This window comes from Panthera uncia, assembly GCF_023721935.1.
Source record: "Panthera uncia isolate 11264 chromosome C1 unlocalized genomic scaffold, Puncia_PCG_1.0 HiC_scaffold_4, whole genome shotgun sequence".
NCBI lineage: Eukaryota > Metazoa > Chordata > Mammalia > Carnivora > Felidae > Panthera > Panthera uncia.
This window is the reverse complement of record NW_026057585.1, coordinates 85059723-85086788: the sequence shown is the minus strand read 5'-3', so window position 1 is coordinate 85086788 and position 27066 is coordinate 85059723. Positions and strand designations below refer to the sequence as shown.

General features: G+C 46.0%; 1 protein-coding gene across 4 annotated transcripts in view; it reads left to right on the top strand.

The window, feature by feature from the left end:
- The first annotated feature begins 1730 nt into the window (after positions 1-1730).
- ARID1A (AT-rich interaction domain 1A) overlaps positions 1731-27066 on the top strand; it is a 70472-nt gene continuing 45136 nt past the window's right edge. Inside the window, exon 1 of one of the 4 annotated variants that reach the window (XM_049617691.1) lies at positions 1731-3299. In XM_049617691.1, coding sequence (XP_049473648.1) covers positions 2160-3299 — 1140 coding nt within the window. In that variant the 5' untranslated portion in view covers positions 1731-2159. Of the gene's footprint in view, positions 3300-9018; positions 26029-27066 lie in introns of those variants that run through there. The other 3 variants (XM_049617689.1, XM_049617690.1, XM_049617692.1) reach the window with 3 other exon arrangements.

The following is a 27066-nucleotide window of genomic DNA, read 5'->3' as shown; positions in this document are numbered from 1 at the left end:
GGCCTGTAGATCTAGAAGTTTCTATGTATGCCTCTAGCTCGATTGGCATCTCTTGGAATATAATGGTAAACTGTGATGAATCTTTACACGGGAGGATAGAAAATAAATTTGGTTACATTTATTTTCTTTCTTTTTTATTTTTTTAATGTTTATTTTTGAGAGAGAGAGAGAGAGAGAGAGAGAGAGAGAGAGAATGGGAATGTGCGGGGAAGGAGCAGAGAGAGAGGGAGACACAGAACGTGAAGCAGGTTCCAGGCTCAGAAGCAGGCTCCAGACTCTGCTCTGTCAGTACAGAGCGGAACACCGGACTGGAGCCCACGAACTTCAAGATCATGACCTGAACCAAAGTCCGATGCTTAACTGACTGAGCCACCTGGGTGCTCCTGGTGACATCTATTTTCTAAGTGACCTGTTAGACTGTCCCTTTTCTCTCTTTAAGGAGAAAATGGTTTCCCACTGCTCTTCTGCAGAGCCTCTTCCGTGGTCTGTTCCCCAGTTTTACAGGTATTGTCTCTGGAGACTGGCACTATTGGTCATTGTGGGCTAAGTTCTCTTGGGAAAAGATTAGGGTTGGGTTCTCCTGCTGGAAGGCTGTCTTATGCCCCAAAGTAGCTCCAGTGGTTACCATTTCACGTTAGTGTTGGGATGATCTAAGACTGAGATGATCAGCTTGGTCTCAAACCCATTCTTCTAGTCTGATTCCATTGCTGTATATGATGCAACTTGATCACTTTTTTTTTTTTCCCCCAAGGCTAAGTACGCGGGTAGCTTTGGGGACTTTGCTACTTTTTAAAATCACCCTCCTCCGCCCCCTGACTGACAGGGCAGTCCCCTCCCCTCGGTCTTACAATTCTAGAAAATGGGGAGAGTCGGACCTCACGCCCCCAGGGCCTTATGAGGCCCGGCTAAAGAGGGCTGGGGAGTGGGAAAACGGAAAGTCTGAACAAATGATCTGTCATTCCGCAGGGCTTGCAAAGGGTGTAAAATGTTAGGCCCTGCTCGCTCACTCAGCTGGGTCTTTAAGAGCGGGTTTGTAAAAGGCTTTGAAGAATAAAAGTGCTGTAGAGGTGCTAAGTAGCAGCCAAGAGACCAGGACCGCTGCCAGAGGGTCAGGCCTGGGCCGAGGCGGCCGCGGTCTCGGGCTCAGGCCAATTTTGCAGCCGCGAGTAAAGTTCACGCTGCCCGCTCCCCTCCGCACGGCCCGGAGGGGACCGACCCGGATAGGAAGGAACGCCAGGAGGGAGGCGGCGCAGGCTCCGGGGAGGCGCGGGCTCCGGGCCGGGTTTTCCCCGAAGCCTTCGGCGGCGGCGCTGCCGAGCGAAAGCGGCAGAGGGCCTGCCGCCGCCGCGGCTCGTTCTCTCCCCTCCTCCTTTGTGAGGGGAAGGGAGCGAGTCCGTTCCATGGCCTGCGCCCGCTCCGCGCTCCGGTCCGGGTTTGCCAGGCGGCCGCGACGGCGCTGGGTAAAATGGCAGTGCTGAGCCTCGTGTCGGAGTGAGGGGGACTCGGAGGAGAGTGGGGCGCTCTAGCCGCTCAGTCCGGCCGCCCGCCCGCTCGCTCGCCCGCTGCCGCGCAGCAGCCTCAGCTCGCGCCGCGGCCGGGGAGGGGAGGCAGGGCGCCCGGCCCAGTCCGCGCTCCGACTCTGCCTCCCGGCGCCCGGGCTGCTGCCGCGCGCCCTCCAGCCCGCCCGTCCCGGGTCCCCCTCCCCCCGCTCCCTCCCTCCCTCCCTCCCCGCCCCCTCCCCCTCGCCTCCCTCCCTCCCTCCCTCCTCCTTTCTCCGGCAGCAGAAAGCGGAGAGTCACAGCGGGGCCAGGCCCTGGGGAGCGGAGCCTCCACCGCCCCCCTCATTCCCAGGCAAGGGCTTGGGGGGAATGAGCCGGGAGAGCCGGGTCCCGAGCCTACAGAGCCGGGAGCAGCTGAGCCGCCGGCGCCTCGGCCGCCGCCGCCTCCTCCTCCTCCGCCGCCGCCAGCCCGGAGCCTGAGCCGGCGGGGCGGGGGGGAGAGGAGCGAGCGAGCGAGCGCCGCGCAGCAGCGGAGCCCCGCGAGGCCCGCCCGGGCGGGTGGGGAGGGCAGCCCGGGGGACTCGGCCCCGGGGCGGGGTGGGAGGGGGGGAGAAGACGAAGACAGGGCCGGGTCTCTCCGCGGACGAGACAGCGGGGATCATGGCCGCGCAGGTCGCCCCCGCCGCCGCCAGCAGCCTGGGCAACCCGCCGCCGCCGCCCTCGGAGCTGAAGAAAGCGGAGCAGCAGCAGCGGGAGGAGGCGGGGGGCGAGGCGGCGGCGGCGGCAGCGGCCGAGCGCGGGGAAATGAAGGCAGCCGCCGGGCAGGAAAGCGAGGGCCCCGCCGTGGGGCCGCCGCAGCCGCTGGGAAAGGAGCTGCAGGACGGGGCCGAGAGCAATGGGGGTGGCGGCGGCGGCGGAGCCGGCGCCGGCGGCGGGCCCGGCGCGGAGCCGGACCTGAAGAACTCGAACGGGAACGCGGGCCCTAGGCCCGCCCTGAACAATAACCTCACGGAGCCGCCCGGCGGCGGCGGCGGCGGCAGCAGCGATGGGGTGGGGGCGCCTCCTCACTCAGCCGCGGCCGCCCTGCCGCCCCCAGCCTACGGCTTCGGGCAACCCTACGGCCGGAGCCCGTCTGCCGTCGCCGCCGCGGCGGCCGCCGTCTTCCACCAACAACATGGCGGACAACAAAGCCCTGGCCTGGCAGCGCTGCAGAGCGGCGGCGGCGGCGGGGGCCTGGAGCCCTACGCGGGGCCCCAGCAGAACTCGCACGACCACGGCTTCCCCAACCACCAGTACAACTCCTACTACCCCAACCGCAGCGCCTACCCCCCGCCCCCCCAGGCCTACGCGCTGAGCTCCCCGAGAGGTGGCACTCCGGGCTCCGGCGCGGCGGCGGCCGCAGGCTCCAAGCCGCCTCCCTCCTCCAGCGCCTCCGCCTCCTCGTCGTCTTCGTCCTTCGCTCAGCAGCGCTTCGGGGCCATGGGGGGAGGCGGCCCCTCAGCGGCCGGCGGGGGAACCCCCCAGCCCACCGCCACCCCCACCCTCAACCAACTGCTCACGTCGCCCAGCTCGGCCCGGGGCTACCAGGGCTACCCCGGGGGCGACTACGGCGGCGGGCCCCAGGACGGGGGCGCCGGCAAGGGCCCGGCGGACATGGCCTCGCAGTGCTGGGGGGCTGCGGCGGCAGCAGCGGCGGCGGCGGCAGCCGCCTCGGGAGGGGCCCAACAAAGGAGCCACCACGCGCCCATGAGCCCCGGGAGCAGCGGCGGCGGGGGGCAGCCGCTCGCCCGGACCCCGCAGGTACACAGCTGAGTGGGGAGGGGGCTGGGGCGAGCGGGGTCCGGGGAGTGGGTGGCGGCTGCGGGGAGCAGGCCACAGCCTTGGGATACCCCCAGTCCGGGGCCCCCACTGCTGGGGAGCTGCCATTGTCTGGCTCTTCTCTTAAAATGGCTGCCTGTCTGCCTTCCTCTCCTTCCCTCCTTCAGCCTTTGTGTGGGGCTTTCCCTGAGGTGTTTGCTCCCCTTCTCCCTCCCTCCTGGTCCCCTCGAACTCCGGGGGTCTTCAAGGGGGTGTGGGGCAGAATGTGCGGGGAAGGGCCTGGCCGGGGTTGAGGGGGGTGCTGGGGGCTCAGGTTAGGGGTGTGCGGTGTTAGGAGCTCGGGAGTGGAGTGAACAATTCTTTGCTCACCTGCCGCTCCTCTCTGCCTGCCCTCCTGTCTTTCTCTAGGCCGTTCCCCATCTGTGCGTTCAAGGAGGGGCCCCTCGGGTTCGGGGGTACCTCGAGGGAGGGCAGGGGCCTGCTTGGGGGCAGCTAGAGGCCGGCTGCGGTTCACCCAGGGCAGCCTGGGCCATCTCCTGTCTCAGTCTCCGTCGGCCCAGTGGCCTGGGCTTCTCCCTGGAAGTGCTGGTAAACAGCTGAGTGATTGGAGTAGTAAGTGCAGATTGCTTTGGTTTGGGATTTGAATTATGGAGGTAAAATCCTTCTGTCAAAGCCAGGAGACAGTTGGTCTTAGGTTGACATCCTATCTGTGATCTGATTGGCTCCCCATCTCCTGCTCTTGGCCATTTATAATTGCCTCTGATGTAATGGTACAACAATCCTGATGAGCTCATAAACTTTTACACTCTGCTTTTCTGCCAGTGATAACCCAAACCATCGCTGCCACTATCTGCCTTTTATTCCAGAGCTGAAATTGGCTGTGACCTTGAGGAGGGAGGTTTAAGCAGCAATACTGTATCAGCAGGAGCAGAGCCCCAGACAGGCTGCCCTTGTTACATTGTGCCGAAACAAAAGAGGAGGCAGTGGCATTTTGCTTGTACCTTGGATTTATTTTGCTTGTTATGTTTTATGCAGCCTGAAATAGATTCTGTGTTGTCAGAACAGTAGCTGAGTTTTTCTCTACAATGGGTTTGCTGTTTGTTTTGGTTTTGTGACTTTCCTGATGGTATAAATGACTTCTTTGATGGCTCTGAAGATGCATTTGTCTTGAGTAATTTTGACCCTGTTCGCTTTGCAGAATTGAAATTATTTTACTGGGGTTTTTATCGAGTGACAAATGTGGGATCTTTATGGGAGGGGGTAGGAGGAAAACTTTTATTTATTTATTTTGAGAACTGGAAGCTTTCTGAGAGAGAATTTCATACTAGGTTCAAGTGTTCTGTTTTAAGGACGACTGGCCTCCTTCTTTGTTTACATGTTGAGTCTGGTTAACACTTTCTTTTGTTAATTGAACTTTGGGAGAGCAGCTCAATTTAAAGAGAAGCCGATGTCTTTCATGATCTTGTGAGGGACTTTCTCCTAAAGGCCTGGTTTGGTGAAATTTATCATTTGTTCCTGAGATATCAAAAAGGCTAGTTTTGTATTTTGTCATCTGTTATTTTAGAGCTTTGAAATAGAGGTCGATTGTTTTTTTCTTTGCATTTTAAGGTATGTTCCATTCCCCCCCCCCATCTTCCAAGATAATAAAGATACCACCTATAATGATACTTGATATTTGCTTAGAAATGACAACTTTAAGGTACATTTTTATGCATTCTGTTTTATTTTAATTTTGCTCTTCGTACCTCTTCATGTTCTGTCTTCAGTGCTTTTGTCAGGAGTCCTGTATCTTTTCAAAGAGGGGGAAAGCTCCTTTCATGCCCCCCGCCCCCCGCCCCAGCAGTATTCAGTTGTACCTTCCTGCTATGAGATTTTGTTCACTGATTAGTTGTGTTCCTTCCTCATTCTAGAACTGCTGTTCTCTTCTATTAAGGTAGGAATTTTGAAAACAGTTGTGTTAAATGGCAGGTTTAGAGTGCTGTGCCTTGACTCCACATTGTCCATAATGTTCTGTGTTTGGGCAAGAAACGGAGAATTTTAAATTGAATCTCTAGTGTCTAGAGGATGAGCTTAGTCTTAGCAAAGAGAACATTCTCTTGTCTCTGGACAAGAGACATGCTACATCTCTTTTCCCTTGAGGGGAGGGGGGCTGAGTCATTTACCTTTTGTAAACTATTAGAGGAGTACATTTGGGCTAAGTCAAGGTTCATTTAAAAGCAAAAATTAAAGTTGAAAAATAATATTCAGGCAAACACTTTGTTTTTGGGGGGTATAAAACCAACTCTTGCCATATAGTGATTTTCAGTCATTAAACGAATATTTGAGCACTTCCTTTGTGCTGAGTACTATGCTGTGTGCTGAGTACATGGTAGGAAAATAGATACAGTCCCTGTTTGGAAGTTTGTGCTGCCCTTGGGTGAATTTTTGGTTTCACTTTTAACATCACCATTCCTAGCACTTCATACAACATAGATTCCTGTTCAATTTCATTCCAGTTGCCCTGATGCCCAGAGAATGGGCTAGTGAGCATTCACTTGTGGAAGAGACAGTGCAACTTCCAGTTTTGTGGTAGTCTCTATGAGGGATGTAGGTGGGTAGATTTTGATAGGAATTTCTCTTTGCTACTTAAGGATAAACCTCTTATCAGACCATGATGCCTTATTCTTAAGCATTCTTAAATAATGGGGTCTTGCTCTGTCCCTTTCTTTCCTTAACTGAATCTTGGATTAAGACTGTTTTGCAGAGAATTGATGGACATAGCTAAGGTTGTAACGTTCTCATTTGACTCTGCCTTTATGAAATAAAGATTAGCTGAGTGTTTGTATTGTGGCTCTGTCTTTTTCACAGGAGCCGGAAGATCCCAGCAGGCAAATTTTCCCTTTAGGGCTTTCCATAAGTAATACTGTATCTCAAGGTGTTGAATCCTGCTACTGATGAGATACTTTTTAGTCACCTATGTACTTGAACCTCATGTGAAGCGTTTTATTGGGGATGCTTTTAGCTCTAGTACCTTGAGAGTAGTATCAGCTCATCAAAGTAAAAAATGAAATAGAATATGTAGTCTGGGATCAAGATGGATTTGATTGTAGAAGTTTGGCTGTTAGTTCTTGCTATGGAAATATCAGACGATATTTCCAACTCCTGGGAAACAAATACAGGCATCTTGGGCTTATTATGGGAATGCCTACTGGCAGAAATTCTGGGCTGGCTAAAATACAGGACTCTTGGAACTCTCTCAAGTAGGAGGGACCAGGAAAACCACACTGAGACGGCACTTCATTGTGAGGGCTTCATGTTTCTCTACTGTCCGTGAGGGAACTAGGGGTGATGGGGGTTGGGATGGTTGCAAGAGAAGAGAAAGCATCAGGACCAAGGTTGGCTTCTTTGTATTGGGCCCTGCAAGGACTTTTTAAGGTTCCTTCCTTTGTGTGTGACACAGAGCAACCAGTAACCATGACAAGTGGCACCTACTGTAATAAGATGTCTTGGATTGCATTAAACATTCATCTGTTGGATTGGCTCCTGTAGGGTGTGATGTCTGCAGCAGGCTTTAGCAATGAGGTTAGTGGACTTTTTTTTTTAATGTGGAAATAGGCTGACAAAGTAATGGTCAGGACCCTTTCCAATCCTCCCCCCCGCCCCTCTGCCGTTGTATCGATTGGCTTCAAATCCCAAAATTCTAGAAGCAACTGAAATGAACCAAGCAAATATATGGTTAAAATACGGTATTCAAAATACATTGGCACTGAATAGTTCTTTCCTGCAAGTGAGCTGGGATACCTTGGTCTCTAACATGGAGTCCTAATTCCCATGGCTTTTATCTCTGGGTTTCTCCTTGTTTAGATTGGTCATTATCATTATTGATGCACACTGAGTTGTGTGTGACAGTGGTGAGGAGTAAAGAGTGCAGGATTCAGGAGGAAGAGGCTTTGGTTCCACATGCAGATCTAGATTAAGCTGTGTGATTTGGGGCAAGCCACTGACCTTGGGTTTATTTTCTCTTCATCAGTAAAGTGAAGTTGGTGGACTGTATGGCCTTCTTCCTCTGTGATGCTACGCATTGGGCTGTGCTTCCATACCTAACTTGTTATGAAGGCAATTTCTGCCTGTACATTGACCAGTAGGGGTCTTGAGACCATCTTTCTTCCCTTGGGCTCGAGGAACTCAAGGCTGTTTTCTCTTGAGGATTTACAGGAACAAGCTCTGAACAGTTGGGTACCACAATGGTCTGTGGCCCTTTACAGAAAAAGCCTTACCAGACTATTTTGTTTTGAAACTGCTTATGTTTGTCATTAGTCATTCCACCTGGCTGGTGGTTTTAAAACACTAAACATTAATTGAAAAATTGGGCAGATTTCATTAAAGCAAGTCTTGAAAAATAGTTGCCTCAAAATCTCTAAGAGGGGATTTTGGGAGTGGATTTGGGGTGGGGTAGGGAGTGGATAGTCATAACATTAACACTCTGCTTCTCTTGGGGGGATAGGAAGGTGGGGAGAGGTAGCATTAAGTTCTCCAGACTCTTCAGGTGTTTGGGCAGGTCTAGGTCTGGTTTGGGCAGTTGGTTGTAATCTGAGTGCCTGAACTTGCCCTGTAAGTTTTGCTGAGAGAGGAGCAAAAGTTCCTGAGACTGGAACGGAAAAGCTAAGCATTGCAGGGTCAGTTTCATAGGCCTATTGCCTTTTCTCATACCCTTAGTTTTTTAAACTATGTGGTGTGTTTTGCAAGTGGTCCTGGAAATGCTATTCTTTCCCCTTCTCCAGCACACCTGAATTTCCATTCTTTCTCCTCCTGGCTGGATAGTTTAGAAGTATAATTTAGGCATCTTAGAGGTATGCTAGAAGGAAGAAGCTTCCCTTTATAAAAGAGGAAAAAAGGGAGAGGAAAAGGTGTTTGATAATTCTCTGCTTGACACAGCAGCTCCTTCCTCTTCTGAAGGAACCAAATGTTTCAGAGCTTTGTGTAAATACTTGCTGAGCTGTCAATATGTACCCAGGAGGTTTCTGTAGTAAGATGTAAACGGCTCTATAGAATGTTTGACAGGCAAATTAATAAACAGTTTTCAAGCAAAGATAATGCTAGTCTGTTCTCATGTGGTGGAATAAAATAACTTTGGAGGAAAAGAAATGTGGATAGGGAAGAGGGTAGTACTGGGGGTGTGGAGGCGTGGATGGAGGCTAGGAGAGATGATCTAAAAGAGACTGGAAGTGAAAAGACGCTGCTACGCTGGAAGAGAAGCCTCCATGGTCCTGGGTCTAGGCGTAGTTCAGGGCACAATGGAGCCCCGTTCAAAATGGATTGCAGTTTCAGAGAGAAAATAAACAGAAGTCTGGAAAGAAGATCCTAAGTTTCAATAGTGAGGTAAGTGTGCTCCAAAAGCTTGGTTTATGAGACTTTGAGGTTTAAAGCCTTGTTCTTTTGGAAAGGTTTTGTAGTTTGGTGAGATGTTTCTAGGGTTGGGTTTGCATTTTTGGAATACCAGAAAGGAGAAAAAAAGATACTGCAACTTCAGCGTCGTCCTCAGCCTCTGGCTGTGGCTCTCGGAATTATAAGCCCGCTTTAAGGGTTGGGTTTATTTGTATAGTTTTTACTGGACTTCTTCTGTGCATCATATATATATATGTAAATATATATATTTACATATTTATATATATATGTGTGAATATATATATATTTACATATTTATATATATATTTACATATATATAAAGTTAATGCTCCCAAGTTCCTGGGTTAGTACAAAGTCCAAATGTTTGGGGACTCACTAAATCCTGCCTGAAGGGTTATATGGATAGATTCAATCTTTGTTTTTGAAATTGCCATTTTAGGATTAAAAACATTTCTGAGTTCCTTCAGTGAAACATTCTTTTTGTGGAGGAAGAAATATTTTAGAAGTATTTTAGCTGTGTGGCTGTGGTACTCTGGTTTGGTAGCCTTGTGAGATAACCAGATTTATCTTCTAAAAATCTCTTTTTAAACAAAATCCACTGACTCTGACACCGCTTTTCTTTACAAGAAGTGTTTTTAATGTTTATTTATTTTTGAGAGAAAGAGACAGTGTGTGAGTTGGGGAGGGGCAGAGAAGGAGGGAGACACAGAATCTGAAGCAGGATCCAGGCTCTGAGCTGTTAGCACGGAGCCCGATGCGGGGCTTGAACCCACAAACCGTGAGATCATGACCTGAGCTGAAGTCGGACGCTTAATTGACTGAGTCACCCAGGTGCCCCAAGAAGTGTTTTTATAGACCAGAGTCCTGCAAGTGTCTTTTTGATTTAGCATAGCAGTAAGGAATATGAATGTCATTATGGCCCTGACCATAATTTTTAGGTTCTGCTGACTTAACCAAAGGCTATCAGCTTGTTTTAAAACAAAATTCAAAAACTTGCGTTGACACAGACAGTGGTTGCCCAGGCCTTTGTCAGTGTGGTGGTAAGGATATTAGAACATGAGGCTCATTGCTGAGAGTATAATTTTTAGCTCAGGGGGATTTGGAGATTCAAATGGAAATAGGAAATAGCCCTATGTGAACACATCAGTTAGATATTAGGAAGGGACTTAAAAGAGACAGTATCTGCTTCAGAGGAATTTCGCTTTCTTGGTGAAGCATGCTTATGTGCATACATCTGGAAAACTTGCAAAGCAGGGTTTTATAAATGGGTATAGACCAACCTGAGTGTATGGGCTGAAGGAATTCCAGAATAAGGAGCAATCAGAGTTGGGCAAGGTTAACCTGGGACAGCTTTTCAGAGGCAATGATTTGTGAAGCTTAATGTTCAAGACGGGGAAAGTTAAAATATTAATTTGCCTTTTCATACCGCTACTCTGAGTTCCATGGGCTTTATAGAATCCAAACTACACAACCCTCCCCAGACCTGTATTTGTCTCATTCTAGTGACTTTGAGAATTTGGACTGTAACTGTAAAATTCCGTGAGAGTGGTTCCAGGGTCTTAGTGGTTCTTGTGGTTATGTGGGGCCTTTAGTACAACCTGCCAAGTTCTTGGCCAGTTCAGGGGCTCTTTTGTAGTAATTTCGGGTTTGGAAGGTTGTGTCACCTTCAGAGTTGTGTGCCCTGGACAACTCTGCAGTGACGGTGGTTTAACTTTGGTTGGAGAGCCTGTTTTTCTTCTTCTTCTTCTTTTTGGTAGAGTTAATTGAGTTTTTTTAAGCAAAACAAGAGTCGTGAAGTACCTGTCCAGACACTTAGGCTGCTGCTATTTCTGAAGAGTTGGGAGCTGTGCTGAAGCTGAGTTGCTTGGATGAGACCTTCTATTGAGGGTTGATGGGTGGATAAGCCTGCATGTACACAGTTTGCCCATCTGTTCACAGAAATGGCCTTTAATATTGTTTTTGATTAGGTTGGCTGTGGCCAAGAAGCTCATAAATGGTGCAAACACATGCTTATTCCTTATGGGAGCCTCTGCAATGTAGTGATTTTGGTTTCTCTTTACCTGCTGATCCATGTGTGATTGGAACACACATGATTTCTGGCACTTTTCAAGGACTGTAAGTGGATGCTTTAACAGCTGAAAATGCATAGAGAGTCCAGTGCCAGGCTGCTACAGGGCTTTCACCTGGAAGAGAAGGATAGGTTACACTGTTCCAGAATACAAGTATGGAGTGGAGTCTTAAATACAGATTCTAGTTTAGAAAATATTCTGGCATTTGGCAAACCAAATTTCCAGTAACTCAGAATTAGGGCACAGTGGTTCATCTGCCATGGATAGCTGGTGAGTAGGGGCTTGAGATGAGCTCCTTAGTCTGTCTAAGTTTTAGAGGAATCCAAGTTAGGGTGAATGTGGAATTAACTATCTTGAGTATTCTTCCCTGAAATTGTGGTCCCCCCCCCCCCCGCCCCCGCCATTCAAATGGATGGAATTAGTTTTTGTTGAATGTAAAAGGACATCTGAGTGAACTTTCATTTGTTTTTGTTAGTCATTTATGCATACTAGAAGATAGTCTTGGGACAAGTTGAGTATTTACCAGTGGCTTCTGCATTTTCTAAGGGTGTACTGCAATGAGCAGTCTAATGCCAAGAATGCATTCCAACATGCTGCAGAGTAGGAAATTTGATCCCTAAAATGTTGACTTAGTGTTGGTTATGGTACATATTAGAAATCACCCAGTAATCCAGGACAGATTTTTGTCGCCCTCCAGGAAGTTAATGTTGATATGAAATACTAAGGAGCTTGGGGCACTGGGGCTATGGGCTCTGCAGGCCCAGAGTGCTGCTTAAATTGCCACCCATATGAAGAGGAAATGTGCCATGTGCTTTTTTTCCTCTTCTACATTTGGGCTTCCTTATGGCTTCGTTGCTTCTGGGTTCCCAAGTCTGCAATGTTAGATATTAGACTTCCTCCTCCCTTGGCACGGGCACATTTATGATTTTCTGTGGCTCATCACCAGCAGCCAAGATTTTTGTATGCTTTTTCCCTCTTAAACTTGTTAGCTTTCAGCTTGCTTGTTTATAGACATCTCTGTTAAAAGGAACTCCCTGCTTAAGATCTAGCACCAGCATGACTGCAGCAGGGGAGTTTAGGGGTTGGTGTGATACCAGTCATTTAAAAACCCATTTGCCGTGTACTTTGTGTTTTTTATTTTGCCTCCTGTTTCCCTTGAGGTCACAACTTGCTTGCTGGGCATGAGTGCATCTGGGTCCAGCTGTTTACTCTCAACTGACTTATGCCGGTGTACTTTAAGAAAAGTGTGAGTTCAGCCACGTGGTAGATGATTGAAGTGCAGGGCTGCTTCCTTTTAGAGGAAACAAGTATGTGTTCGGCCTCTTCTTGCACAGTGATTTCCCCCTCTCTCTGGGTGGACCTTATTATGGCTTTCTCTTGTCCTTAGTGAACAAGTCACCTAATGCTGGGAATTAATTGCTGTTTGTTGCTGTGTCTTGCCTGGTGCATACAGATGGCTTTCTCTCTTTTTTCCTCTGTTACGAAGGTGGTGGAGTTCTTGGGTTGGTCCAACAGTGGTAGACTTCTAACTTTTTATCTGTTTAGGAATCTGATTGCCAAAGATAATTCTACTATAAAGGATTGAGGGAACGATTCTATAGGTAGTTTATCCGTAACTGTGTCCTGGGCTACGGATAGGCTGAAAGCCTCACTGAGATCCAAATTTTCAAATGATGGCATGTTGAGGGTGAGTATTAATGATAGCAACCATGCATTTGAGCACTTACAATGTGCAAGCTCTATGCTGGGTCTCTCCATGAATTTACTGATTTAATTTTCAAAACCATGAGAGGTGGGTTTCTATTGTTACTCCTCCTACTTTACACATGAGGAAACAGTAAAAATGAGAAATTTGCCCTAGGGCAATATGCTAGTAAAAGGTAGAGTTCTGATATGAATCAAGGTTTGTCTGATTCTCTAGAGTTGTAACGTAAAATACTAAATTTGCTTCTCTAAAATAAATGTTTTAAGCACAAAGGCTTATTGGGACATTATTTTTGCAATGGCCCAGACCTCTTAAATGGGGTGAAAGACTGAAAAGTTACAATTTTACATTATGCCTAGATTTCTGTCCATTTAGAATTTTATTTAAGTTTCTGAAGAGTGGCCATGTGATCCCAGTGTAAGAGTTGGCAGCATTTGGTCCTCAGGCCACTTTCTTTTCGGGAGGGGTCTTTGAGAGTGTTGGTGGGCTGGGGGTGGGTGGGTGGTGGATTGAGGCTCAAAAATAGACTCCTTCACTTTGATCTAAGTGAGAGTAACTTGCATTACAAAAATATTTGCAGAGTGATTTTACTTTCTATGACTTGGAGCACTTGCAGGAGAGGCAAAGATTATTGTCTTAATTTCCACTTGGGGAAAGTGAACACAAAGATTAAGTGCCTCACACAGAGTTTCCTAGAAGAGTCAGCTCTAAAACCAAGGTTTAAAGTTCCCTTAGGCTGTGTGACTTTAGGCAAGTCACTTCTCTGAATCTGTATCCTCAACTGTGTAATGAGGAAAAGTATCTACCTTGCAGGCTTCAATAAATATTAATGAGATATGTGAAAATACTATTATCAAATAAAATTTGAACATGACTCCTGGTTGGTAGAGGCCCCTGCTTGAGAGGGGGATAGTATTGGTGGTTAAAGACTGTTGTTGATCTTCACTGAATTAAAAGCTAGTTGGTTAAGTGTCTGACTCTTGATTTCGGCTCAGGTCCATGATCTCACAGTTCGGGAGATTGAGCCCCATGTGGGGCTCTGTTCTGACAGCATGGAGCCTGCTTGCGATTCTCTCTCCCCCTCTTTCTCTGCCCTTTTCTCCCTCTCCCTCTCAAAATAAATCAACTTAAAAAAAAAAAAAAAAGCTATCCCATAGTTTTTAGCTGCATCTAAGTTATATTGATACTTAAAAGAAAAAAACCGACAAATTTTATTAAGTACCTGTTGTCAGTTTGAGAGACAGATTTGTGCAGTGGTTCTCCAGGGGATGGGGAGTGGGGGGTCCCTAACCATTAGCCTCAGCATTACCTGGGCCCTGTTTAGAAATGCAAATACTCATCTAGACCTACTGAATCCAAAACTTTAGCATTGTTTTAACAAACCCTCCAGGCCATTGTGATGCAGGCCCAAGTTAGAACTACCGGATTTATGCATCTATGCTCAACTGGGCTAGAGTCCATCAGAATTACCTGAGGGGCTTCTTCCAGATTGCACCATAGGCTAATATTTCAGATGTATGTGTTTCTCCCAAGATGTGAAAGAGTTACTGGATACAGAAAAGGTTAAAAGTGCTTGGGGTTGGGGGAGAAGAAAGGAAATACTTTTGAGATGGATCTTCTATTATGCAATAATGATAAACTCTAGTGACAGAAAATGTCTGTTTTCTTTATAGGGCTTGGGGACTCCCTGCCTTCCATTTCTCTCTCTCTTAGCTCTTTGGTGACATGTAGCATGAGGATAATCTGAATCTGTGGTACTGGTTGTTTGATGAAGGTGGAAAAGATAATTTTAGGATGGTGACCTGTGGTCTCCAGGTATGACCAGCCAAGTAAATTGCTTAAGAAAGTGATTCTTGTAGATGCCAGTTTGGAAAGCTTTAATTAAACACCATGATGTCCCTTCTGCTTATGATGGCTTGTGATCTGAGAACAGGACCTTCAGTGATCTGCTGGTCTCTCAGGTCATCCTCAAAGACCTCCCTCCCTCTCTCACCTGAGCCCCAGTGGCTAGCCAGTTGTACTGTGATTTTTCCTTTCCTTGTGTCTCTTGTCTTAAAGTCCTAGCAAATAAACCCATTAAGTCAACTCCTGACAAATCGCCCATCTTTGAAGTAGATGATGTCTCTCTAAGGGGTGGACATTTGAGCCAACACCTGTCCCTAGTTGTATGTAATAAATAATGATTGTACTTGACCCAGAAATGGAAGTTAGAGAAATGGTCAGATAATAAACAGTAACCATGCAAAAGACCTAGTGGAGAACCAGTGTTCTGGAACACCTGTGCTTTCTGAAAACCTGATGTGGTTTCTGTATCGTCCCCAATACAAGCAAGTTTCCTTGTACCAGGCCTCTTTTCCTTCCTGCCTGAGGACTGAAGCGGAGATCAACTGTGACCCGGCTGCAATGAAGGCTGAGGCTTTCAGGAGGCAGTATGCTGACAGTTTGATCTGGGATTTAACATTTGTATGCACAGACAAAAATTCCAGTAGGGAGTTTTATGTTCTTTGTGTGTGTGTTTGTGTGTTTTAAACTCATTTTGTCGTCCCTCTGCCTTATAGCTTTATTTTCTCTGTTCTTTTTTTTCCTCTTTTTCATTCTGTCCTCTGGTGTCTAACTCCGTTAGCAGAACACAGAGCACATGGAGGCCTCCGTAACTTTACCACACCAGAGCTGCTTAAATGTTTTTAAAAGTACTGGAGATGCAACTTCTACCACTTTCAGATCAACATCATTTTAGTAAAAATTCCTGGTATCTGTGTACCTCTGTTGGAGTTGCCTGGCTAACTAGCGGCAGCCAGTGCCTTTATCTAATAACTAACAAACAGAAGTTTTCCTAAATGATCTCTACCTCTTCTGCTCTCTTTTCCCACTTTATTGCCTTGGTCTGGAGACTGTTTCTTAGCCCTCCTTGATCTGTTTTTGGGGTTGTGTTGGGACATGACAGATTTGTAACATTTTTGTTTTTCTTTCTGGTCTGTGATTTGAATTCTCTGCTTTCCCAGCGCAGCTTTGAATCGGCTTCTTTAAAACCCCTGCATAAAACCTCAAGTGACCAATATGCGGTCTCATTATGGTATTTTGGTTTAAAATAAAATGAGATTGAGATAGCTGGGTTCATCCACCCAGACACATTCACCAAAAGGAAATTCTGTGTGCCTTGAATAAAAGTGTACGAGCCAAACACACTTGGGGGTAAGGGGGTGAGGAAGAGATAAATTTTAGCTAGATTTGCATAACTTAGCATGCCAAGTACACATCTCAATTTGATTATACTGGCCAGAGATAACAAATAAAGAGGAGAGACAAATAAGCTTCAGAAAAGACAGCTGGTAACATCGGTCTGGTCCAATGTATTTCTAGTATAAATGATGAAGCCAGGGTCTCCTATACACATTTGTGTGAACAGTGGTGTAGAGAGGGTTGGTACCAATGTACTTTTGGAGCTTTGAAAAGAACTGGACAATTTACGGGACTCTTGGCTTTTCATTCAGGGAATTGTTGACCTTAAAAAAGCCTGAAGATTTGGAGGCACTATAATCTTAGTAAGGTTGGCTGTGCCCTGGGCCATTCTTTAACTTACTTGATCGTGCCTGTTACAGTTCAGAGTGAACTTAGGGGGACCAGGTGAGAGACTGGCATTTTTGGAAAGTGGTCCAAGGCAGCACTAGGAATTAAATAAACACAGTGGCATTGCTGCTGCTTCTCAGTGTCTTTACTGAAATACAGGACTTGATTGGATTGATGACAAACGGAATCTCCGACTGCATGTAAATCAAGTTCCTACAGCTCAATGATGTGTCACAGACACCTTTTATAGTACAGAAGGAGAAATTTTGGCAGGATGTAGAACTGTGCACTTAGAGAAATTTAGGATCTTTTTATATAACCCATGCAAGACCAGTCCAAGTTTGGAGTTATAGATAAAATAAAAGGAGTGGGGAAAAGGAGAGCTTTTTAAAGAGAAAGCAAATGAGGCCTTAAAGTTTTATGACTAGGAGCAGTTTTTGCCTTTGCCTTTTTTTTGTTTTTGAGCAGTTATCTGCAAAGCAGTTTAATATGGAAGAAGGAGGAGTATTTTAGAAACTAGGTCAGAAGTAGGTGTGATTTAGAAGTGTTATCTTTATTGAACTTTATTGAAAAGTTGCTGCGGTGGCTCAGTCCGCTGGGCTGACTCTTGATTTCGGCTCAAGTCGTGATGTCACGATTAGTGGAATCAAGCCCTGCATCAGGCTCTGTGCTGACAGCGTGGAGACTGCTTGGGGTTCTCTCTCTCCCTCTCTGCCCCTCTCCCGCTTGTGCGCACTCTCCCCCCCCCCCCAAAATAAATAAACTTAAAGATAAGTTGCTGTGTACCCTCCTGGGTGAATCTCTGTAAGGTTACATGACCCTTGCCTCTCCGTGTATTCCTTAAGTGTACCATATGACTTAATGATAAATGACAAATGAGCAGGGCAGAAAATGTCTAAAAAACTGCACCACTCAGTTGGGCTTGTGGTCCATCCACAAGGTCCTTTCCCTCCTAGAAACACCAAAGGGTGGTTTGTGGGAGGAAGTACCTTTTCCTGGTGTCAATCCATCCCACCTTATGTGGGTAGCAAGATCTGCCCATTGTTTTTAATTATTGAGCATATATTGGGATGCAGTATCCCAGCCGATCTTTCTTGCACACCATCAAGATTTCCTAGACTTTGATCATATTCCCCGTTTCTCAGTTTTGGGGATAATAACATTTTTTTGGCTCACTTAATTACCCAGTCCTGTTACTGACTTTGAAGCATACATACGATAGTTGGGACTTGCCAGTGTAATAAATCTTAATGGCAGAACTTTTTTTTGGAAAACCTGTGAGGGCCTACCTTCCTTTTGCCAATTGCTTACAGTAACTCAACAAATACTTCCCGAGCTTCTACAATGTATCAGTCACTGTGTTGTGAACACGGGATTCATAATTTCTGCCTCTATGGAGTACTTTCTAGTGGGGAAAGATGTAAGTAAATAATCACAAATAACCATAATTAAATTGTAATAAGTGCACTGGAGAAGTACCACATTCATTCAGTAAATTATCTTCCAACCATTTTTAAAAGTAAATTTTTATTTATGATTACCGTGGCTACTGGGTGACTTTGTAATGTTGGGCTCTTGGGATGGGTACTGGCCAGTTCTGATTCCCTTTCCCTTCACTGCTCCAGGGTCAAGTGTTACAGGAAATTCTCCATCTAAGATTGGACTTGTAATGGGCTAGAGTCCATTGTTTCTCATCGAGGCTCTTCTTTGTGTGGAGATGCATTGCAGGACATTTGGCATCCTGCTCCCCAGGTAATAAATGCCAGTAGCACCACAGAGTTGATATGATAACCAAAAAAAGGCACTTGGATACATTTATTTCCAAACACTTCTCAGGGATTTAGTACTGTCCTGGTTGAAAACTATTGGGCTTTATTTACCGTCAGGATTCTTGGGAGGAGCTACTGAACAAATTCCTTTGGGAGAACAGACTGAAAGTAGATGGAGCTTGAAAACTGGACTCCTCAATCCTTTTGATGTCTGACTTGTGTGTTCTTGATTCTTAAGCATTTACTTTGAAACTTTGCTTTCAACCCATTCTGCTCTTCCTCTTACTGAGGGTAGAGAGAGGGAAGTAATGTCTGTTGTATGTATAGTTTATGAACTGGTACTTTAACGAGCATTTCACATACCTAATCACTTCAGCTGTCTCATATCTTTGTTAGGTTTTAATCCCCGTTTTACAGATGGCTCTGGTGCCAAGGGAGGTGACTTGTCAAAGCCTATACTTTTTTCTCTGTTTTAAAAAGCATAACCTTGGGACACCTGGGTGGCTCAGTCGGTTGAGCATCCGACTTCAGCTCGGGTCATGATCTCACAGTCTGTGAGTTCGAGTCCCGCGTCGGGCTCTGTGCTGACAGCTCAGAGCCTGGAGCCTGTTTCAGATTCTGTGTCTTCCTCTCTCTCTGACCCTCCCCCACTCATGCCCTGTCTCTCTCTCTCTGTCAAAAATAAATAAACATTAAAAAAATTAAAAAAAAATAAATAAAAAGCATAACCTTAATTTATTTGATTGTTAGTTAACCTCTAATTGACCACTTTGGGTTTCTGGTCTGGAATGCATGGGGACCAGACCTTATGTGTTCTGGTTGCTAAGCTTTGTTTCTAGAAATTTGGGACTTGTGTAGGATGATAATAGCTAACATTTTGGGTGCTAGAGGATATAGCAGTCAATTAAACACACATCCACCTCTAGTTCTTCTAGACACATACCCACCCACTAGCTTATATATTCTAGTCTAGGATATCAACATTAAGCAAGATAAATAGTAAACCATAGAGTGTTCTAGTGATACATGCTCAGGAGAAAGATTTGTCATGGACCAGGTATAAGAGGTGTGCAGGATTGAAATTTTAGATGGGTTCACCAGGGAAGACCAGATTAAAGTGTTATTTGATGTGAAAGAGAGCTAGACTAATACCTGAAGAAAGAGTACCTGGTGGAGAGATAGTGAGGCCAGAGCATATCCTGCTGATTTGAGGAACAGTGTTTTGTTTTAATGTATCAACTCACTCATTCAGCGCTGAGGGTGCTACTACTATTGTCTCTATTCTGTTGTTGCAGAAACTGAGAGAGAAGTTGAAGGCATTGCAGGGGCAGAGCTCGTAACCATTATGTGGGACTGGCCACCCAGGGCCAAAGCATTTCCTCTGCACGAACAAGGTTGGGAATTGCAAGGCCTCTAGAATTTCACTCTCTCTTCGACAGTTTTCCTACTTTTAAAGTAGGAAAGTTTGTTTTACACACAAATCTTTACCTTCCTGGAGCTTATATTCTAGTCTAGAATACAGATGGTGAACAAGATAAGTATATAGTACGTTAGTGATACGTGTTCAGGCGAACAAGATAATCCAGGGACCGGGTATAGGAATTTAGGAAAGCTTGGCTTTGACTGAGAATGCTGCTTATTTGGGAATCTGGGAATCTGAGGTGCATTCCTGATTGTTTCTCTGTTGGCCAGGCACTGCCCTCTTCAGACCCTTTCTTGGCTAAGGAAATTGGACAGGTGCATCTGCGTTCTAGAGTCACTTGGTGCTGGAGATGGGAGGAGTTTGGGAAAGAGGGCATGTAGCCCAAATGCTCCTAGACTGGACGTGAGAATCTCCGGAGGAGATTCTTGGCCCTGTCCCAGAGCTGCTGATTCGGAATCTGGAGGGCAGGATTCCATTGTGTTGCTGAGGAAGTTAAGGTACAACCCGGTTAGTGCCTTGCCCCTCCCCACCCCCAGCTCACCCCAGGGAGTCAGTCAGAGAACTGGGATGGGGACCCAGGTGTCCTCTCAGCTTAGTACTCCTCACCATGTTGTGCTGCTGCCTTACTCTTGAGATTAAAATATTGTATAGAAGGGGATGTTTAATTTTGTCAGATGGCATTTCAGTTCCTGTTTAATCATCTTCTTGAGGCCTTACTGTTTTTAGAGCCCTGGGATTGAAGCAGTACCTAAAGAGGAATGCTTTCTCAAGAAGTTGTATGGTTTCTAGTGTTTTGGGGCACCTGGGTGGCACAGTCAGTTAAGTGTCCAACTCTCGATTTTGGCTCAGGTCATGATCCCAGCGGTCGTGGGATGGAGCCCCATGCATCGGGCTCCACAATGGGCGTGAAGCCTGTTTGGGATTCTCTCTCTCTTTCTCTCTCTCTCAAATTAAAAAAAAAAAAAAAAAAAAAAGGAAGTTGTATGGTTTTCTCAGAGGCTTTTGTAAGTCGTTGGAAATGGGAGAGATTCGTTAGCTAAGTTTGGTCTTTCAAAAAAGTGATCTTTGTCATTTACAGAAGAGCATTTTCTGTGTGAAAGGTGGCTAATTGAAAGTGTTCTGGATGAGAAAGCCTTGATCATTTGTTAATAAGTTCATTAGTTTGGTGCTGTAGCTGCATTATTTGAAGGACTCTTTCTGGAACCCAGGAAGAAATAAAGAAAATACCAGCCACCTGGTTGTGGTTTTTCTGGCATGCCTCTTTTGGGTGGACAGCTGTGAGGTGGTTATTACAGTTGGCTCTCATAATCTGTTTGAGTTTTGCTAGATGATTCAATGACTCTTACCCCTTTGGCCTCTCTTTTTTTTCCTACCCTTAGTTAGCGTTCTCTGTTCATCTGATCTGGAAGGATGGAGCACAGTAGCCTGAATTTCTCTGAGCCAGGGAGAGAGGCACCTTGTTCTCTATCACTTTAGAGACAGGTATGGGTTGGAAGGTCAAGTCTGATGTCTGGTTGCAGCCCCTCTTAGGGGTTTGGTCAGGCTGGTGCTTCAAGTGATGTCTTTGAAATGAGTTCTTACTTAGTCTGCAAAGAGGAACATGCCCTAATCTTCTAGAATTGTTTCTGTAAACAGGGGCGCTTTGGTGGTTCAGTTGGTTGAGTGGCCAACTTCGGCTCAGGTCATGATCTCGCCGTTTGTGGGTTCCAGCCCTGCATCAGGCTCTGTGCTGACAGCTCAGGGCCTGGAGCCTGCTTCAGATTTTGTGTCTCCATCTCTCTGTGCCCCTCCCTTGCTCATGCTCTGTTTCTCTCTCTCAAAAATAAATATTTTAAAAAATAGAATTGTTTCTGTAAACAGAATAGGGTTGATTTTCATTGAGTTTGGATTTAAAAAAAAAAATTGTTTTTAATGTTTATTTTTGAGACAGAGAGAGACAGAGCATGAACGAGGGAGAGGCAGAGAGAGAGGGAGACACAGAACCCAAAGGAGGGTCCAGGCTCTGAGCTGTCAGCACAGACCCCGACGCGGGGTTCGAACTCATGAACTGTGAGATCATGACCTGAGCCGAAGTCAAATGCTCAACCGACTGAGCCACCCAGGCGCCCCTGGGTTTTTAATTTATATTCAACTTGGACACTTGTGGAATTTGAAAAGATTTGGTTTTTAAACCTGTCTCTTCGGAGTGGTAGATGTTGGTAATTTCTCTCTCACCATAGGCAGATGACCAGTTTGTTTAGAATGCGAATGAACTAGAACTAGAATGAATTGTTTCCCATCTCTTGTAAAGTAGAAAATTTGGGGTATGATTCTGAGATTAAGAAGGATAATAAGAATCTTGGGCTGAGTGGGTTTGATTTCCTGGGTCAGGTGTTGGTATGTCTGATGAGATATTTTTCTTATCCCATCATCAACTTCGATTTAGCTTCAGAAAATCTTAATGACTCTGGTGAGGCCAATAGGAAGTTAAGGAATGTTTTATTGTCCTAGGTCACATAAACAGTAAGGAAACCTGTTTAAACGCAAACCCAAATGAAGGAAGTCTCTTTACTTTAGGAGGCAGAGTCTGGGGATAGAACTAAACAGATTTCTGGGCAGTTTCTCGTCAGTTGGAGTAAGGGTTTTTGAACAATTTTCAAAGCCACGAAATACTGGAAGAGTGAGTAAGAAAAGGATGAGGCGGCTTTGGATACAGATGTGTGTGGCTGGGGAGGGGGACACCATGAGAACGACTTATTCTGGTTAACTAATGTGTACCAGGGTAAAAAGGGTGGTTCGTTTTAGGGGAGTCTGTTCTGTCCACCCTAGGATCCCAGTGGAGCCACGTGGAGCTCGCGGGAAGCTGAAAGCGTTGGTTGGGAGAGTCCTTACCTTTTATATTTGGCCCCGCCTGGAATGCTCCTCAACAGGGGAGGGTCCCGAACGGGAACTGGATCAACAGCTGCCGCCTGTCCCTGTAATCACAGGAAGCTGAGGCCGGGTGCCTTTGTATGGGAGCTCCGCGGCCAGACAATAGTTTGTGCTGGCGGGGCCATGTGGCGAGTCACGTGACCCGGGGCTGTTTTCTGCCGGGGTCCTTACCCATCTGTTCTCTCTCGGCTCTTTCTGGGTTATCAGGCGCCAGTCCAAGTCCTCCCAGGCAGCCAGCTTCATGGCCAGAGATTACGAGCACTAACCTTCCTGGCAGGGGCGGTGTGGCTTCGCGTTTATGCAGATTAGCCATGTGTTTCTCACTTCAAGGCGTTCCACAGGAAAAGCCTTTTCCTGTGTTTGGCTCTCAGTGGGCGGTTCCCAGCTTACTGTACTGGGACTCGCGAGCAGCAGGCGTGCACGAGAGGGATCACAGTACACTGGCCCCCTCCCATTCCACCTCCAGTGCTACGTCACCACAACACAACCGCTCGCGCTCTCATACTGTTGGTGTCATTCATTCGGTGCCAAGATTGCTTTAAAAAATTCCCTTGGCCCCAGTTCAAACAGGAGTACAGCTGGGATGTGTTAGATTTTAGGCAGTCTGCCCTCAATTTGAGATGAGTTATAAATAGCAGTGCCGACTTCCTTAACTACCGCTCTCTGAGGTAAAATGCAGGTTAATTACTGTGGGAATCAATTAGGGGGTTCTTTCGGTTAAAGAGCCAGGGATGCTTTTTTTTTTATTGTTATTATTAAAAGTCATACAACAAATCTGGCCAGGAACGAATTGAAAACACCAGGAGTAAGAAATAATATTTAAATGTCCAAATTCCAGGGTATGGCACCAAGTTTATACTGGCCCCGTCTAGTTGGCATTTAGGATGACAGAACAAATGGGAGGCAAGACTTCTGCTTTCTGATGGACACCGTCTCCGCAGCCCCGGCCCATCCATCTCCCGTCTTGTTCTTGCCAGTCTTGGGATACCAAATCTGGCTCCTTACGGTTGCTGCCTGGTCACGTCCTTTCTGCGTCTTTGGATTGAGACCAAAAGCCTGGAGCTTTTCTCAGTTGGACTTTCATTTCAAGAACATTGAGTTTGTCTTTCTTGGTGCCACTGCAACATGGTGTGATACATTTTGGTGAATAGTATCTTTCTGCCTGGAAGTTTGACAGGAGGCAGGGGAGGGCGGGGGGCTTCTCTGCTCTCTTCTCTATCCGTCATGGTCAGAAGTTGGAGAATTTGAAGTCCAGTTTCTTGTATCCCAGCAACCCTGAGGATTGTTATGGCTTTCCTTGGGGTCAATAAGAAGTTGTAAGGGATCCCGTTAGCTCACTGGTCTGGAGGGGCATGTAATTCTTTCTGCTTAGGATAGGGGGACTCTATGCCAATGGACAGTCTACAACCTGCTAGAGGAAGGTCTAGCCTACTAGGCCTCCTTGGCTTTGATGCCCCTAAACTGTGTCTTTTGATGCATTTTATTTGACAGGCAGTTTGTCAGTAATCTGGAAAGCGATAAGTGGTGGATGGTGGTGGATTTTTTTTCTTATGCCTCTTTCCCCCCTTTTTTAATTTTTATGTTTTTATGAATGCAGGAGAATATATACAGCAAGGGGCCCGACTTCCCTGATCAAGGGGGCAGCATTTTCCTCTCAATTATGTGTCTTTGTGGCAGAGCCTTTGCTTTTGAAGTGTAATCATAGTAAAATCTACTCCTGTGGTTTCCCATTGAAAGGATTTCCTCTCCATCATTCCCAGAGTGGAATCTCTGGCTCTTTGCAGCCAGAGTTTGGTGTTTCCCATCCCCTGCCTTTCTTGGTGTCTGCAGACTGCTGATACTGGCTTTTCTGTCTTGCATGTAGTAGGGATTTTTCTGGCCTGAGATTGCTCTTTTCCAATAAAACTGATTAGTGATGATTTAAAGCCCCTTTTCTGTTATGAGAGATTGGAAGATGGCATTTCATCTGTAACTGCAAATCACAAATCTTTCACAATGGTTTTAAATGTCACAAGTATGAGTTAGGTCCCGACTCACCTCCCCTTTTGATATGAGCAAATGTTTAACTTGGACATGAGATCGGAGTAATCAGATTGTTTGAACTGAATATATTTTAGTTTGCTAAACTGAATATTCTGTTGATTAGAACTCTTTGGTGAAGAGAGGAGGTCAGAAGTCTGATGTCCAGGAAAGGGAAATGTCTTAGTTTTATTTTTAGAATAAGAATTTCTTTGATTTGCATTTATTTTTGGACTGCGAAGATTTCCTAAAGTTGATGGAGAGATCCTTGAAATGTTTATTAACTAGCCTCTGCTAAGTAGGTGTCCTCCGTTGGGGGCGCAGGACCCTAGATACGAGGGAGAAAAAGGTAACTAACTGGCCTTTAGCCTTTTGTTTTTAAGGAGTGGGTTTGGGGATGCCTTTGCAATTTTGAAGACCTCTCTGGTGTAGGATGGTGCGTAAGATTCTTCTCAGAAGTATACTTGTTTCCCCTTAGCTGTTTGTTCTACCCTGCCCTCTTTTTTCTTCCAGTTCAATCCACATTGTTTTTCTTCCCTCAAAGTCATAACCTGGTTTAGGGTATGCCCCTGACCCTAAAGGGGGTTTGATCTGGACTTTCTCCCCATAGTATCCCCTGCCTACTTCTTACAGTAGGGCAGCCTGGCACAGTGAAATTCTACTGCCCTAGCTCTGCACTTGGGGTCTGTGGTGGTGGGGCAGGGTGGGGGACGACTTTGAAGGTAAAACACCCGATCGCTGGCTTCCTACAACGTAGTCTTGAGAGATGCAGTCAGTTAATTAGACAACTAAGTGCCATATCTTATGATTCTGACTGAATTTGCCATAGGATGTTTAGAAACGTGACAGATCAGACTGTGCTGAAGAATGGGAAGTGGCTTCATGTTGAAGGGTTGGGGTTCTGCTGGTGGAATCCATTGTGGACAGGAGGGCAGGGCAGCGGACCATTGCATGGAGCTGGGCTCGTATCTATGTGGGGAATTTTGGGGTGAGAATGAAAAAATGTGTAGAACTGGAGCACATTGTGCAGGGCTTTGGAGCCAGGCAGCACTATTTATCATTATTGATAATGGCTACTATTTATTGGGCATTTAAATACCAGGCACTGGGTGTAGTGTGTTGTGTGCGTTTTAGATGAAAAAGTCACTGTTTAGATGGGCTTGTGTTCAAGGTCAGACAATGGTAGAGTTAGGATTTGAACCCAAGTCTGTAGATGTACTACATTCTTTGCTCTTTCTATGTGATAGTGTCCAGGATGTAGACAGGGAGTTTGTAGCTATCGTTGGACAGGGAAAGGTGAAAATGATTTGTGAGCATTGCTCTAGAACTGTGGAGTCCAATATGATAGTCACTAGCCACATGTGGTTATATGAATTTAATTAAAAGTAAATAAAAATAATCGAGTTCTTCAGTCACACTAGCTATATTTCAAGTACTTAATAGTCACCTGTCACAGAAAATTTGATCGGACAGTGTGTCTAGATCTCAGTAGTACACATTTGAATCATCCGAGGATCTTGAGGGGTGGAGAGGGTGGGTGGGCCCAAGCCCTTGCAGACTCTCTATAGTGCCTGCGTCTCTCCCTAGAGATTCCATTTGTGAAATTCACAGAAAATTCTGATCTGTAGCCCTGGTTGATAGCTGCTGCTCTAGAAGCTCCATAGTAACCATGGTAATGACTGCCCCTCTTGTGTTGTGGGGAGACCTGGACTGACAGAGATACCCAGAGTGGGCTGGTCTCCCTGTTGAGTAAATGTAGTCTCTTCACCTGGGAAGAGGGTGTCACCTGGGAGACACATGGAGAGCAGCTGCAGTTTGGGATGAGATGAGGATCTGGTCGCTATATCTGGCATAACTTAGCTGCGTAAGCCCCTGAGCTCTGTATGGGGAGGACTGGTGGTGTTTTGGCTTCACTGCCAGGTGTATCTGGGGAAGACCACATGCCATTTATTACTCACTAGTCCAATTGTTGTTCAATCTGAATTTCCTAAAAAGCCCCAAAAGAATCTGTGTAGCTCCAAAATTAATGACTGAGAGCTTTCTTAGAGCTTCTGACACAGAGGCAGGACTTAAACAAAAATGGTTTATGTAGGATGATTGAAACAACACTTTAATAATGTTGACATGTAATAGTAATTTGGGATACAGTTTTACTGTGATTCACTGTAGTTTAGAAACTTGAAGGGTGCTCCCATCATCATTGCTAACCTTTTTAGCTGAGATTTTGCTGTAGCCTAAGAGAATTTTGCCTCAGCTTTTTTCCTCTTGGTATTTAGAAGAATAGTTTCTGTAGCTTTTTGTCTTATCCATTTTCCTCATGATAGCTTGACTTTCCCTCTATTATAAAATAATTATGTAGTACTCTGCCCCCCAAGAAAGACATGTACAGAGAACCAGCTATCTGAATGTGCCTCCCTCCCCTTAGAGGGGTTTTGTTGTTGTTTTAAGGTCTTACACACCTTAAATTATAGAATAATTTACTAACTACAGAATAATGGAACAGGAAGGGGGACCCTAGATATAATCTAAAGTTCTTAAGTGTGGCTCCTGGACCAGCAGCATCAACATCACTGGGGAACTGTTACAGATATGTATGCAAGGCCCAACCCTGAACCTACAGAGTCAGATACCCCAGGTGTGTGGGTCTCATCAGTCTGTGTTCTAACAAGCCCTCTAGCTGATTTTGATGCAGGCTAAAGTTTGGGAACTACTGAACTCCTTCTTAATTTGAGAGCTAATGATCTTCAGGTCCAGGGTATTAATATCTACTGCCCATTCCCAAATTAAAATTTAGTTTCCAAGTTTTGTGTCTGGTCCAAGCCTACTTCTCAACTTGGGTGTATCTATTTAAGGTGTTTAGAGACACTCCCTCTACCCCACCCCCATGCCCACATCCATATGG